This window comes from Xiphophorus couchianus, chromosome 3 (assembly GCF_001444195.1).
Source record: "Xiphophorus couchianus chromosome 3, X_couchianus-1.0, whole genome shotgun sequence".
Classification (NCBI taxonomy): Eukaryota; Metazoa; Chordata; class Actinopteri; order Cyprinodontiformes; family Poeciliidae; genus Xiphophorus; species Xiphophorus couchianus.
Window position 1 is genome coordinate 21,903,286 of NC_040230.1, and position 16,853 is coordinate 21,920,138.

Sequence of the window (16,853 nt, forward strand, 5' to 3'; positions counted from 1 at the left end):
GGGGCAGGGGGGAGGAAAGGAAAGGAAAGGGGAAAAAAGGAAAGGAAAGAAAAGGAAAGGAAACAGTTATGAAGAAAGGTAAGAAAATATGAGGGCTAGTGAGTCTGCTCATCACTTTGTACACTGTCAAAATCTTTGATGTACCCAGACTCTTGATGTTGGGGGCTATGAAAAATGCTTAGCCCAATTTAAGCCTCTCGCAAAAAAGGCCTAACAACTGTAATTAAATCATTAAATTCTTGTCTACGCTTCACAGAGCATAGAGAAAATTAACTTCCCACCAACCTCATTTTCTACTTGAACATGAAATAATGATTTTTTTTTTCTCAAGCTCATATAATTACAAAGCTAACATCTGATAGAGTCAGCATCCAGGGGGGATTATCACATGCATGAGTATTAGACCTCATTACCAGCTTGACTGAAAAATTATTACATCTTGTAATTGGATGGCGAGATTTATACACAGATTGGCTGGGTTTCTGTAAGATTGTAATTACAAGCTTCATTGGTTTGCTACTTATCGGAACTTCACAGAGAAAACAACTGGTAAAATGAAATGAGCATTTCATTAACCTATCGCCTTATCAGGGGAAAAACCTGTGTAACGTTCATGTATGCATTAACATAAATAGGATCATTCATTCTGCCGCCAGATAGCCTGGGCTGGAGTTCTAAAAATAAATAAATAAATAAATAAGGAGTGGGATGGTAGACGGAAACAGTGAGGTGGTGCTGGTGTGCATTCAGTGCGGCAGGGGTACGGAGGGAGGAGGTTGGTGGCAATATTCATTTATTTTGACAGAGTTTCTTTAACCTTCATAATCCTGTGTGAGACAGAGAGGAAGGATGGGGGAGGAAGGGATAGCAAGGGGGATGCAAAGGGTGAGAGAAAAAAGGAGAAAAATAACAATAAATTAGTTGTCTAACGTTACAAGGGATGAACTCAATATATCTATTACTTAAAGACTAACTGACTGTGAAAGTGCTCATTTCACGAGAGACGAGGCATTGAGCTGACGAGGGACTCATGGGGGCTCTGAGGTGGCTGCTCTTTACTTCTCTTCCAGCTTTCTCTCTCTCTTTTTCTGTGCCTCTGCTTTGATGTTCCTCCTTTCACCATTAACAAACTCTGGCCATGTTCTTCTCTTGCTCAAACACAACAGCAGGTGCAGATTGGATGCCCACATAAATAACCTCCTCCACACAATGACATGATGGGATCGATCCAGATTTTGATGGGTGCCGCTCCACATACAAAAGGTGTGTGTGCGTGTGTGTGTGTGTGTTGTGGGTGTGCATTAAGATGAGGTGAGCAGAAAACCAATGGGGATGAGCAAGATGGGACTGGGAGGGGGGGGGGGGGGGGGGGGGGGGTGATGAGAAAGAGGGGGTGGGGTTGGTATAAAGTGGTTCAATTACAAGGCGAACACTATTTCTCTCTTCTTAACAAGAGATTTCATGGTGTGGACCAATGTTTGACAGAAACAGCTGAGTGCCACTAATGCTAAAGCATTACACTCCCGCCAGATCAGCTGGACCCTTTTGAAATGGGAGTCAGTTGTTATTGAACCTTATTGTCCAGACTGCTTGCTTTTTCAGCTGGGATCAATGATGCTTCAACCTAGGCGTGATGCAGAGAGCCACGCAGCAACCTGCCACTCAATCTTTGAGACACAGTCACTGGAAACACAAGAGTGAACCGGCCGTCTTTTAAGCGTTGCCGATTTAACGTCGACAAGGAGTTACCCTCTACGCCTTATGGAGGCTACGGGCTTTTTTTTGGTTTATTTTTTTATCCAACTCACTGCCCAGTAGGATAAAAACTGGGCCGTTTTTATCCAACTTATGTGACGCGCCACATTAAAATTCAACGCAACAAAATCCAGGGTTTTGTCACTTTAGGTGACATGGCTAAAATATTTTTAAAGCACTTCATGCTCCTGAGATTATTTCTGCAATTGAAGTTGTTCTATGCAATCCCTGCACTTTCCCTAATTATATATCAACACAGTAACATTAATCCCAGATTTACTGTCCTGTCCAGGGAGAGCAGACATAAAGATCACATTATTACCATGTTTTACACCTCGCTAATTGTGCATGTAGGATGAATACAGGATACTATATTGCAAGCAGAAAAGATGGAACTTTTTCAGCAACCTCAATCTCAGAATCCAATGTGCACAATAGTGACAAATGATGTGAAAAAGAAAAACCCAGAATGGCTATTTACAACAACGGCAATTTCTATCTCATCAAATATCTCATGAACTCTTTTGGTGAATATGCTGCTACAGTGACAGAAAATCCAAAATGCATAGAAATACATGGTTTATAGGTTGCATTCACAATAATAATTAAGTGATTGCACAAGTCATTTTCAAAATGGAGCTCAATGGAGTTGGGTTTCATGTTATTCCCAGATCTAATATCTAACTTAGGCAAGGTATAAGTAGCCACCAGAATTTGAGCCTTGTTTGTTGTTGTTGTTGTTGTTGTTGTTGTCAGCTCAGTTTCTATGGTAAATTTGTTGGCATTTAAACTTTTTTGATAAGTTTTTGTTCAGAAATCAGTGTGCTAAAATAAGGAATCCTTTTGTCTGCTGGGGCTTATTTGCTCATTCATTTGTGTTTAACCTTCCAAACACCTTCCAAATATTTTCAAAACAAAACACCTGTCTTCATCTGTATCACTAAAGGCAGCCCAAACACCACCAGCTGATCTTGCACACAGCTTGAGATGGATATTTTTAGACCAGAGTCCAGAACAGTTTGACTCTAAAGTGTCCTGCCAAGCCGAGTAGTTTCACTTCCTACTTCCAACTTCTAAAGGGCAACAAAGAGGAAAAACTCTGAAATGAATCGGGGAAGACATCATTGGAGAGTGGAATATTATTAACTTCCTATTAATCAATAATCCTAATAACTTCATTTCAGATTGTATTCTCCAATGCTGTCCAAACAACATCTGTCTGGAAAACTTCTCCAAATTAAGATCTGAAATGTGCTACCTGAGCATATATTCAGCTGTAACCTCCTGTTACTCTTACACCAGAAAATAAAACCGAGTGCAACCAATGTGCTGTTCTGTTATGTATCATAAAAGTAAGAAAATTTTCTCTTATGCACTCTACAAATCTGATAGGAATTTACATCAATTTCACTACAACTAACTTGATTTGTGATTCTGCTGAGTAGGTACATGACTTCAATCTTCCATCTTTCCAGTAGCTGAATATCTCCAGGATCTGCAGCAGCCTCCTCTCACCCTGGACACAGCTTCTTTCTGTCTCTCCCCTCCAGCAGAAGGTTCCGGTCCATCAGGACCAGCATGTCACGCTACCACACAGCAGTCAGTCGGGTGAACACGAACCCAACTCCTACCAGGTGGTATTCCTCCCCATCATGCTTTTTTAATGTAATGTTAATTTATATTTTTGAAATTGTGTGTAAGATTACTTTGCTTGTGCTTTGCATTTAACCTTTGCTGTGTTTGCGAGACAAATCCCTAGAACTGAAAGTCCTCTTCACTTCACCTGGCAACAGTCTTTTGTGATTCTGATACTGTAAAGTGTGATCAATTTAACCTTGAAAACAGTAGCTTTGAAAAGTATCAATTCCTGTTAATGTGTTTATTTTGTAATCGTACGTTAAAACCGCAAATTCATTATATATACATATATTTTTTTTTTGTGATCCAAACTAATAGATGGAATTTTTACTAGTAATATAAAATCTAAAAAGTGTGTGTCGTGACGCGCCACATTAAAATTCAGCGCAACGAAATCCAGGGTTTTGTCACAAGTCATAATTGTGAAACATTTTCTCTACACCCCATAAACAAGACACATTTCCTACAACAAACTGCGGATAAAATATTTATGTCTCCACTCAGCAACTACATCACATACATGAACAGATTTTTTCAATTCCTTTCTAGTATTTCGGAGTGGTGTTTACAACCAATTAAACTCTCCAGGAAGTTAAACCCCACCGCAACTTAACCAGAGTCAGTCTGATCATTGATCAAGGTGATGGAAGTGCTGGTGAGAGTTAGAGGCCGAGGCGTCCTGGGGAGCGTGTCCAGCAACATAAAAACATGCTGAGGTTTTTATGTTGCTGGCACAATAGTTAGAACAAAGATACACCAAATCGAAAAGCAGCACAACACGATAGCACATGAAAAGAACACTCTCATTAAAATTCCATTTGTCATGCTGTCTGTTGATCATTTTATCTCCAAGTCTTTACTTCACACCATTATCAAAGGGTGTAATTTCAAAAGAATACTTCAGTGTAAAAAGTTTTTTTTTTTTTCTCTCTCCATAGGGCCTTTCCTTAAAATTCAATTAACTCTCTTCATAAATAAATGTGGGAATTGTATCATCTGAAAGCAGATTTGCATGCTCCCATTTACTTCTCTGCCATCTCTGAAGCAGCAAATCAACATCTGAAATGGGAGAGAAACTCTTATGAATATTTTTGGAGCTTTCAAACCCAATCTCTTGAGTCTTATGCATTCAGATTTAGCATAAAATTATAGGTGGGACAAAACAAGTTATCACTGCTGTCTTTGTCCAAAGTCTTTTTTTTTTTTTTTGTACTTCTCACACATGTATTGTGCTTAGCATACTGAGAAGTGCAGATATGCACGTCGAGTACACTTGGAGTCTGTGGCTTATGCTGCCTGCTGGCTGACTAGAATTTGATTTATTATTCATGGAGAAGTTAAATACCCAGTAATGGAATTAGTTTGTGAATTGCCAAATTGGTTAATTTGCTTATATGCAGTTTTTTGCTGTGGTGATCAAATGTCTGCTGACTTGTGCATTCCCCGCAAATCCAGATGTAACTGGTTTTAAGACAGAAGCATGCTACGATATGTGAAATAAATACGAACCTCTGTAATAAAAAGGTTAGAATTTATTCATCTTGAAAGCGACTGGATTCGTCCTTGAGGTGTCTAACGGTAGCTACTTACAGCTGTGCTTCTAATTCCATTTGTCCTATAAACATACTTTCATGATTATACAAATGCTAATCCTCTTAGGTGAGCAGAGCAGTAAAACACTTAGCTTAAAGCAGTTAAAACCATTTAAAGGCAACTAAAAGCTATATCCTCCTCCTCCTCTCGCTGCAACCCTCAGTGTTTCTGTCTTCATGGCTAGCTATAGCTATTCATTAGCTCCAGCCCCTATGGCAATGAGAGTCTTTAACCTCCATTAGATCTAATGTTGATATGTTTCCCCAGCAAAGAGCCAAAACAATTAACACCCCTTCTCACATTTCTTTCCCCTCGGCCCTTAACCACATCAGAATCTGGGCCCACCCGTTCATTACCCACCCTCGAGAATGCCCCTGGGAGGAGACAAGTCAGATCCTCGGCTGTTGTCTTTTGTATGGTATGCAGTTTGAAACCAGAAGCAGTTGAAACAAACTTGTTAACAATAGTAATTCAGTCCATAACATTGCAGCAGTGTGATGGTAACGGTTTTCACTTTCTTCTAAGTGACACATCTTGACAGTTTGAAGTATTACTGATTTTTGCCTGTTGTAACAACAAATCAATAATTAGAAGAATCGCTTTTGAACCAAGTAAAAAGGGTGTGTGGGCGTGCGGGGGCGTGTGTGTGTGTGTGTGTGTGTGTAGTGGATGGGAGGAGTTAATTACATAAATCATGTGACAAAGCTGCACATTTTCATACTGGAAAGACAGCAATAATAAAACAGAGCCAGGATTTAGTTATTTTGAAAGTCATAAGTTAATCTTGAGTTTTGAGTCAGGTCCCATGTCAAGATATAAAAATTCGCCAACTGAGTCTACAACCAATAATGCCAAAGTCCCGTTTCTTAAACTTTGAATTGTAATCCTTTAACCAAACACCCTAATATTATTAGTTTCCAAAAATTTTAAAGGTGACTTTAAGGTTGTATTTATTTAGCAGAACAAACGTTGAACTGAACTTCAAAACCTTGCTGATGTTGCAGTTTCTGTCCTAAATGTGAGCTCATTACAAAATATAATAGTTTAAATGCTTTTGGTTTTTTATAGTATTTTATGTATGTTTTATTAAAAATTGTCAAAGTACATTCTCTGTATGGCTATTGTTACCTTTAGTGAGACTACTTATGGACGCTGAAACATTTTTAATTTGAACTGACTAAACATACAACAAGCCAGTTCCAGAAGCATAAACCTGATTTTTGTTGAAGAGTTGATGACAGAGTTGATGAATCAAATAAGTTACACGTTTAGGGTCTATCTACATTTCCTTTTGCAGAACTGCATAAAATGAGGGGTAAACTGGAAGTGGAGGAAATACTACATCATATTCTATATGCACCTCATTCAACATCCAGTGGGTTCTGCCAGCACTTTGACTTTTGGTCTAACAATGACCTAAAGAGTGAGACCAAACATGCAGGTGTATTTTATAACAGGAACAGCCAACATCCAAGAGTCAGTTGTTGAGCCTTCGAATGCATTTATTGTGAATAACTTCAGAAATTAATAAATGCAAAACTTTTGCAGCAATTTTTGATGCACTATATCCATTACATTGCATACATACAGGATTTATTTTGCTGACAATACAACAAATAAACTACTTATTTGACAAAAAGATTTTGTTTCTTAAAAAAAATATTTTATGGCTGCATGTTCTTACTTTAACATATTTATTTAAACTTGCTCAGCAATTTTAGTGATGATGTACTATTTTGGACACACTCATTGCAGATCCAAAATCATTCATATTTAACACTATAAATCAATTCATAGGCTTGTATCTGAAGAACTATGCAGCAGAACTCTACTCCTGGAAATCTTATGGCAAGGATTGGAGCTCAGAAAACGATTCTGTTGCAAAACTGATGAACAACACCCAACTATTTAGCTACTAAGTGCAAAACATCTTGCCCTTTTTGGACATAGAGTAGGGCTCTTTTATTATCCAGGAAATTCCTAATTTCCTTACCTTTAGGTGTGGTGCAGTTGTCTATGTATCAAATATCTCACAGTAACACCAGTGGTCCTTTAACTCACAGCAGAATAGCTCAGTTGCTCTAACGCAGATCAGCGAGTACAAGAGGACCAATGTGTGAATGCCAGTATGTTCTCGAGAGAGATAACATAGAAAGAGTTTGAGATGATCCGTGAATATTATTGATATTCATCTAATCTCTTCCCCTACAGAGGAAAAAGAAAGAAAAAAAAGAAGAGTTTTGGTCTCAACACTTAATTTTGATAATCTGTGAAAAAAAGGTACAAAAGGAACATTCTGCAGATTCTTAACCTTTCTTCAACTTTGGCACTCCCAGAGGCAGGAAAGGAGTATCTTTCACCACAGTTATTAGTTCACAGAGACACCCCTGACCTCTGCCGTGGTAGCCAACTGTCAACATAACCCATGTTATTGTAATGCAGGTTCACTCTCTTTGACTTCTGCTGGTCTACCTGTTGGCCAGGATCCTGCATACCTGAGCTTGTATGTATACTGCAGATTTTAATTAAACTACACCAAGCTACACTGTCATGACCCCTACCGCCGTTGTTTTAAAAGATTCTATGGAACAAAGACCTTGTATGTTAAAAGACCATGAAATGTTACAAGGAACCTTGAGCAAATTGCTACCCTTGTCATTGTAATGAACCTATTTATTGAAGAGAATTATGTCTTGGCTGTAAACCAGCTATTATCTTAACATATTTATGGTACTTGATGAATTTCACTACACTTTCAAAAATGCTATCCATTGTTTTGTTTTTGTCTTTTCAAACACAGATGTAGTTGGAAAATACAGTTTGAAAATGGATTTCAACAGCAGGATTTCACACAATGCAAAGTTTTTAAAGAAACATGCTAAAGAAGGAAAGCTAGCAGTTCTTCTTTGCGTGTCTTTCACTTGACCTCACAGAGGAAGCCTGATGTACAAGCTTACTAATCACATGCCTATTTCCCCCAAAACCAATAGGGGGCCCCCAGCACTCAACTTTTCTGAACACTTGCATTATTTATAAAGTATGGGCCTACTTTTAAATGTGCTATGATAACTCTGGATTCTAAGTGGTTTCATTTTTATATGAAAAGTTAGTTTGTGTTAAAACTAAACGTACTGCTATTGATATCCATCTAAAAGAAGTAGATGACTAGAAAGAACTAATGAGTGCTAGTATGTTGTCCCACTTTATGAATATTGTCACACTTTACTAATACTGTACCTGTTCGCAAACCAAACTCAGCAATTACAAGCCACTGAATAAATGTGCTGTCTTTTTTCTCAACTCTACCACGACTGCATTGAAAAGCTGTACTTTGGACACAACTGCCAGCTCAAAAGACTACAGCAGAAAATTAACCCCATTCCTCCAACTTATTTAAACCCCTTGCCTTCCAACCATATGTTATCTAATCAGATTTGATTGAATAAAAACGTAGTCATTGTTAGAATTTGTACATTATTATCAAACAGGTTGTGTTAAATGCACACTGCACAACAAATCGAAGACTGGACATATTAAACAGGGGTCAGTGGTGCTGTAGTGACTGGTGGTTGATTGTGGTTTAAGTTGGAACTCTTAAATAAAATTCTGCTCAAGGCCCCGTGCAATCTTCTACCGTATGATTGTTTATTGTGCATTTTCAACTAAGGCAACTCGGATAAAGAAAAAAATAAAATGTCATTAAAAAAAATGTGAGAGCAGAATTTTAATGCGGAGCACACACGTTTTTAAATTATATATATATAAACACTTATCCACTACCTGGGTGTTATTACAATGTGGCTATTAGGGCATAGCGGCTTATGAAGCGCCTCCTGTAGATTAACATGATAAAATTATCTGATAAGAAACCCTCGGGGATTTTATTTCTTTTCCCTTTTTTTCTGATTTCCTTTTTTAAAAAAAAAACAAGAGGAGGAGAGGATTCAATAATCGTTGAAACGGCGTGCACGGGAGCACGAGTACGCGCACGCTGGAAGCAGAGAGTGGGGATGCAGACGGTGAGGGTCCATCTGTCCCAAGGCGCTCTACGCGATGTGGATGGATTTGATTTTTATTCTTCTTTTTAACAGTATTTTTTTTTCTTTCTATTTTTTCGGACTGAGTGGAAATTAGACAAAGTTTCTGAACAGTTTCTTTCTTTCTGGCTCGACAGTTGAGAGCTGGGTTTGAATAAAAGTTGGAAACTTAACAAGTATTGGGTATGGGCTCGTGTAAATATTTACAAAACCCTATTTATTAATTTTATATAAAATGATTTGCGTTCACACATTTGTATTATTATTATTATTATTAACAATCATATTAGTGGTATTATTGTGATCATCTATTTCTCTTTTTTTTTATCATTTCTGTTCAATTTCCGTTTAGAGATAATTCTAGTCTCCTCACTTCCTTCCACCACAGCCGTCATATTCAGCCCCCCCTCCGCTGCCCCTCCCGCACATATTTCCAGCGGGTTATCACTACTGCCATTCCTCCCCTTCCTTTCTTGATGTGCTACCCAGATTACCATCAGTGCCCCTCAGATATTTTTTAACAGATCTTCGGCGCTCGGCAATATCCACTTGGAGCCATCTGGTGCTGATCAGAATCTGACTGACTTCTCGGGCTTCAGTCGTTAAAGGCATTAAATCTAGATGTACAGAACAGCGCCTTTGACTCGGAAGGTGGGTGATAGGAGAATCGAATCACATATATATATATATATATATATATATATATATATATATATATATATATATATATATATATATATATATATAAACAGTTATAACATAACAGTGTGAACACTCTTCCCACCCCCGTGCATGTGTGCGCCACACGGCTCTGGTTGTGAAAGGAGAGGACCGCAAAGTAGAGGTTTCCGTTTATAAGAGGTGGAAATTGGATAAGCAGTTCAAAAAGAGGTGACCAAAGCTGAAGATCGGATTTTTTTTTCAGCTAAGAGTAATTTATTTATTTATTTTTGTAAAACAAGTAATAGGGGGAAAAAAAATTACAAGTATGGCAAGCAACATCATCTTTGTGCCTGATTTTAAATTAAATCAGACACAAACAATGTTATTGTGCGCACTAAAGCCTCGCAAAAGAAGAAGAAGAAGAAAAAACAGAAGGGGAAATCATTCCATCGCTGTTTGCCTTGTCTCTGGCTTGTCCACATTCCTTTTCACACAAAGCTGGAAAACGTGAAGTGGCTCTGTTGTTACAAAGGACAACAACAATCTGGTCTGAGTCCACACATAGGGAAGGAGAGAGAGAGAGAGAAAGTTCAGTGGGGGTGGAGGAGGGTGCAGAGGATTTGACTGATTAAAGCTTTATGAGTAAATCAAAGGACAAAACAGTAGTCAATAAAAGCATTTATAATTAATTGAGAAATTTGTATGGTTGTTTCTGGTTTGGGTTATTTGTCAAAACTTTACATTTTTGCTCATTTGTTTGCTTATTTTTATGAATTTTGAATTCAGCATTTGGGGGGAAACTCGCAACAAGCGCAAAAGAATGAAATGGAAAAAATTGGGACGACTTTAAAGCCCAAAGTTTTTTTTGTCTGTTTTTGTTCTGTTTTTTGGGGGGGGAATTTGTCAGAAGAATTACATAAAAGCATCGTGAGTCTGCATTACGGAGCACTAATTCCTTTGTGGAGCAGCTTTCCCCTCTTTAATTACAATTTAAATCTATTCAAAGTAAGTTCCTTCTTCTGACGGGTTTACTTCCCCCTGTGTCGGACAGCTGTAAAATCGTGTAGACAGGTTGTCATACAACAATCAAAGCCTTCGGTGAATGGACTCTAATGCTTGAACATTTAACATACAATAAGTCCAAACACGAAGAGAGAGAGAGACACACACAGACTGAGCGCGCGAGAGAAAGAGAGAGAGAGAGAGAGAGAAAGAGGGAGGCCCCAGCCAATGTGCTCCACTCTATATTCACATTATCCACATTGCTCCAAACGAGGAGGAGCTTGCGGGCTCAAGTAGGGGATGCCAATCAAAGCATCAACTTCAAATTGTATCTGAGAGATCAGCCTGGAAGAACTCAGGGCCAGGCGCGTCAGTCGGAGCGCAATTGTTGATCAGATCACATCCAGCGGACTCTGCAGCGAGAGAGAGGGGGGAAAAAAGAAAAAAAAGAAAGCGAGGAAGCAGAGATTTAAGAGTGGTTTGCTCTGACTACTCACCTCTGCGTGTTTGTAGTAGTCGAGTTTTTGGCTTAAAACACTTTACATTTTACTTCTACTGGCTCTTTGGTTTTTGGTGGTGTCTCCCTCCCTCTTTGTACACTTTGTTGCGCACAGATTTTTTTTTTTCCGGGGAGGGGGTTGTTTTTTTTTTACTTTTTTTTTTTTTTTACTTTTTGTTTTGGTCGGGGGAGCTGTGCGACAAATATATATATATATATACATCTGGCGGTTGGAGATGTCTTTCCCGCAGTTAGGCTACCCGCAGTATCTAAGTGCCTCCCAGGCTGTATACGGGAGCGAGAGACCGGGAGTGCTTACGCCTTCATCCCGAGGAGGGACCACGGAAATCGGTGGAAGTCCGTCCGCCACGGCGGCGGCCGTCACGTCGGTGCTGGGCATGTATGCAAACCCGTACGCACACAACTACAGCGCGTTTTTACCTTACACCAGCGCGGATCTGGCTCTCTTCTCGCAAATGGTAAGAATCAATTGTTTGCTTTTGCATCGTGCGCAAATGTTTCCAAATTCAAGCAAAATGATGCCATCTGTACCACCATTACTTGTATTTTTAGACGCTTATTTTGTTACGCTGCAAAGGAAATTGAAAAATATAAAACAGTGCGGAAATATAATCAGGGTGCAATCTATGTAAAAAGAAGCAAGTGAATGAAACTATGAAAGGGGGAAAAAAATCCAGATAACATTTTGGGTGTATCTTAAAAAAAAAAAAAGTTTGAAAAAGTTTCTAACTCTTCAGTTTTGATCGGATGACTCTTGACCAAAGTTAGAAATGTATGTTCCGAAATTCAAAATCTGGAAGAATGAATATGCTAAATGTTTTTTTTTTTCTCCAAGTGATCCCAGAATTCCACTTATATTTTAACTTCTTTCAGAACTATCAGTTTGTTACGTCTCATAAGGCAGCAAGCGATAATAGGTCATTTGCAGAGTGTTAATGTGCTGGTTAATGAATGCATTATAGGCCCAAACGCACAGAGCGCTCCAGCTAAAGGAATTGCCACTGGCCAAAAAGTACAATGAAAACAATTGCATGAATTCATTGAAAAGTTTCTGAAAAATAAAAAAAAACCTCACACCAGGTAAATTTAGACTTTCAAACGTCTAACCATGACACGATGAGAAAACTTAACTCAGAACTTCAAACTTCTTTCGTCTTAAGAAAGAGGTCTTGTGCACTCTTGCATGAAAGCTGTCAACTATCTTGGTAAACTTTTTTTTTTTCCTTGGAAACATCTGATACCCCATCTTGGAAGATGCATGAAAGACATTTTTAGTAAAAGAAAAAGTCTTTGAAAGACCAGTTGTGCAGACGCGAGGCCTGTAGCATGTGGCAGGCTGCAAGTTGAGAAGGTTATTTGTGGAAAGCTCTGCGTCAGGTGCAATTGGAACTCTTTGATTTTTTTTTTTTTTGTTGTTGTTTTTTTCCACAGAGGCCATTTTCATTCGAATATATGCTTGAGGGGGAGGGGTTAATCGAATCTAAATGCGCTCTAAAGTTATCCAAAATGATAGAGAAGCCGGCAATTAATCCCTGATTTTTATTCTCTTTTTTTCCCCCTCTTTTTTTTAAGGGGTCTCAGTATGAGCTCAAGGACAGCCCTGGCGTTCACCCCGCTACTTTCGCGGCCCACACGTCTCCAGCCTTTTACCCATACGGCCAGTTCCAGTATGGCGACCCGGCGAGGCCCAAGAACGCCACCAGGGAGAGTACCAGCACTCTGAAAGCTTGGCTCAATGAGCACAGGAAGAACCCGTACCCAACGAAAGGCGAGAAGATCATGCTGGCCATCATCACCAAGATGACACTGACGCAGGTCTCCACCTGGTTCGCCAATGCCAGGAGGAGGCTCAAGAAGGAGAACAAGGTGACCTGGGGGAACAGGAGCAAGGAGGACGGCGAAGACGGAAACTTGTTCGGCAGTGGAGACGAGGCAGAGAAGAACGAAGACGAGGAGGAGATCGATTTGGAGAGCATAGATATAGACAAAATCGACGAGAACGACGGGGATCAGAGCAATGAGGACGATGACGATAAGTCCACGGAGGGAGGCAGGGAGCACAGGGGCAGCCTGGGCGCGCCCGGAGACTTGGACAGCTTGGAGAAAAGACGGGCCTTCGCCCTACAGGCCCACGAGGCCTTTGAGAAATCCAAGAGCGTGATGTCGGTTCACGCAGGGGGCAAGGAGAACTCAGACGGCAACAACAACACTACGCGAGTTCTGTCCCCTGACAGACCTGGGAGTTTTCCCCTTCCCTCTAACAATAAACCCAAAATCTGGTCTCTGGCGGAGACCGCTACCAGCCCCGACAGCTCGTCTCAGAAACCTTCCTCCCCTTGTGCGCCAGGGGCCAACAGTAATCATCCATCAGCGCCCCACCAGATTCAAACCCACCCGGCCTTCCTCCCCAGTCATGGACTGTACACTTGCCAGATTGGAAAGTTCCACAACTGGACCAACGGGGCCTTCCTGGGCCAGAACTCCCTGCTGAATGTTAGATCTTTCCTGGGAGTAAACCGGCACCATCACCACCACCACAGCAGCCATCCTCTCTCGGCCCAGCAACAGCAGCCGACATCCGTGGTGGTGTCGCCGGTTGCAGCTTCAGCAGCGCTCAGCAATGACAGCAAGGCCCCAGCAGACACCCCCAGTCCCAAACACATAGGTAGGACGGCAAAGTACTAAGCATTAAGAGTTCAGAGTCAAGCATGCTTACTCGCGTCTTTATCTTAATGCACGCAGCTGTTTATTTTTATTTTTTCCAAGAGGCCCACGACTGTAATATCGAAGCTCTGCGCAAGCTTTGATGCAAACATCAGTTTTTCATAGACACACTTATTTTACTCAAGCCGTTCCTTAAGTGAATAAAGTTAAACTCTAAACTGTTGAAGAAAAGAAAATGAACAAAAGTCTACAATTTATTTTAACGACTTGTATTTTTTATATATTTTTTTTTACCCCTGTAGAGCACGAAAGATCCGATTCACCTCCAACACAGACCCTCAAGTCGTCATTCCGTCCTATTCAAGACAGGTGAGACAACTTTGCTTCTTTGTTGTCGCTATGAGTATTTCATATTCAACTTCCAAATTATAAAATTATTGGAATCAGCAAGTAAGTGGCATTGCTTTAGAGGAGAGTATTGCATTAGATGTTGACAGCAGTTATTGTAAAAAAAAAGAAAAAAGAAAAAAGCATTTAAATATGAAACAAATTAGAATAATTCATTAAACGTACAAGTGATATATGACGTATTAAAGGATTTATATTAGAAAATGTGTCCAATATGTGCTTTAAATGAGTTTTTACTTCCCTCCCTCCCTTTATTTATTTTTTCTTAATTACTGTTTCTTTCTCTCCCTTCAAAGTAAGGTGATAACAGCGAGAGAAAGCACAGATAAAATAAAAAAAGCAGTTTGCTTTAAGGGTGACAGGGGTCTTGACTTTCATCCCACACCCCCTTTAATTCCTCCCCTCTGGGGAGAGTGTGGCTACTTATCAAGCCACCGAGTAAAACGGGCTCTGTCTGGGCTGTGTGCTTTCCCTAAAGACCCCTGGGAGGCCCCGAGCCCAGGGGAGGAAAAAAAAAAAAGTAGTTTACCACTGTTTCAAGTTTTCACAGTGCAATGAATTGGAAATAATTATATTTTTAAAAATGTACTTTATTTCTCCAAATTATATATTAAAACGTAGATTTTAGTTTGTTTTTAATAATTGTTTTTTGTAGATAAAAACAAAAGAAGAAAAAAAAAAAAAAAAAACAGCGAGGAATTAGAATATGCAGGCTGGATCCCTGTTCCCTAATCAAAACCTTTCAGGCAGACACTTGAGACGCATATTGAAACCCGCTGTCCAAACACGGCGGGGGTATTTATCTGCCTCTCTGTATTATTCTTTATCCAGATCCTCTCTGCCTTCCAGCGCCAGGAGTCCCCAAGACGCCACGCAACGGGTCCTCACTGCTCTCTCGTCGGCTTGATCAAGACATTTGATTTTGCTTTCCCGTGCTTGGGGAAAAAAAAGAATGGAAAAAAAAAAAAAAAAACATGGAAAAGAGACTTGAAGCTCAGCAAAAGGACAACAAGAAATAATAATAATAATAAAAAAAACAATGCAGTTTAGCATTTGAGTCGGTACAGAACAAATGGCGTAATTTGGTAATATCCTGTGGATGGATGGATTACTTCCTCTATTGTTGTGTAGCCTATACTCGCGCCTATAATGTTACTCTCTTCCACTTTACCCAGACCTGCTGGGACATTTTGGTAGGCTTTTTACTTCATTATTATTATTATTAATTATTATTATTATTATTATTATTATTATTATTATTATTATTATTATTATTATTTGTCTCTCTCCTGTGTTTTTGGTGTCTTTTGTTTAATGTAAATACCAAGTGATTCAAATTTGTAAATAGGAAACATTGAAGGAATTTGTGCAGATCGTATATTTTGCTTAATAAACTAATTGAAATTTTAGAGAAAATCCAAGATTTTTTATCTTACTTTTTCATTATCATTATTATTATTATCATCATTATTATTATTATATATATTTTTTTATAGTAGAAGTAAAAAAAAAAACCCGCGCATTTAAAACAAAACAAAAAAAATCTAAAACAGGGTGTGAACGAAAAAAAAACAAAACAAAAACATGGCATTGGCAGACCGCAGGCAACCAGGCTTAATTTTATTCAAGTTTGGAAGGAAAGCAGCGTGGATGCATTGAGGTGCTAATAAGTGTCCAGATGGTTGCTGGTGACAGAAAATGGACAGGAGCAGCTGGGAACGTCATTAAGTAATAATATGGGAACGCCCAGTCCAAACAAAATCAAATGGTTAAAATCTAATCTGTCAGAGGGAGAAGTCGATTCGAAGATAAATTATTAATATTTTCTCTTTTTCGGGGGGAGACACGGAGGGAGGGAGGAGGAGACGGCTGACATATAGTAGGGGCCTTGCTGTTTTGTGGGCCCCTGTCTGTTCCGAGGCTGATAATAATCATTAGCTTATAAAAGCAGGGTTTTTTTCCCCCTTCTGTGTGGAACTAAAAGCACATATTGATTTGGCGCAGATGAAAGCGCAATGCTTGGCTCTAATTGGAAAATGCGTCCAGCGGGGCAATTTCTTTTCGTTTGTTCGCGAAACAATCCGTTCTAGTTTTAATTGCGCGCGTTAAAAATAAAATTATAATTCAAAAATTAAACCAGTAGTTTTAGTTTTTTACTTATATATTATATTCAGACCGTCTTAAACGTGATTGCATTTTCTTCAATTGCTCTGAGAATTAACACACACCGCTAATTTAAAAAAAATAATAATAATTTTACCTGCAAGACTATTAATTAAATAAATCTGAACAGTTTTGCAAATAATAAGCTGTGAAGTCGTTTGTTCCAGAGAATTTATGTGTGGAGGAGTCTGAACCTGTAGAGCTCATGCGGATCCGGTTTGCTATATCACAGCGACCTCTATAGGCGAGCGACGGGCAACTGAAGTCGGATTCAACCTTAAAGTACACATTTAAAGAATTCACCAAAATGCACACAAACATTAGTCTCACATGAGACAGAGTTACACATAAATTATGTACCAAATAGAGTAAGCATGTGTAGTTAAATCATAACACTGGTTTCGTCACAC

The 16,853-nt window shown here is 39.3% G+C and overlaps 1 protein-coding gene across 1 annotated transcript; it reads left to right on the top strand.

Annotated features, from left to right (window-relative positions):
• The first annotated feature begins 10,990 nt into the window (after window positions 1–10,990).
• irx1a (iroquois homeobox 1a) lies at window positions 10,991–15,308 on the top strand. Its single transcript, XM_028013375.1, has 4 exons — window positions 10,991–11,666; window positions 12,781–13,873; window positions 14,175–14,241; window positions 15,112–15,308. The coding sequence occupies exons 1-4, from the start codon at window positions 11,424–11,426 to the stop codon at window positions 15,185–15,187; spliced, it is 1,479 nt and encodes a 492-aa protein (XP_027869176.1). The 5' UTR covers window positions 10,991–11,423; the 3' UTR covers window positions 15,188–15,308.
• Window positions 15,309–16,853: the final 1,545 nt, after the last annotated feature.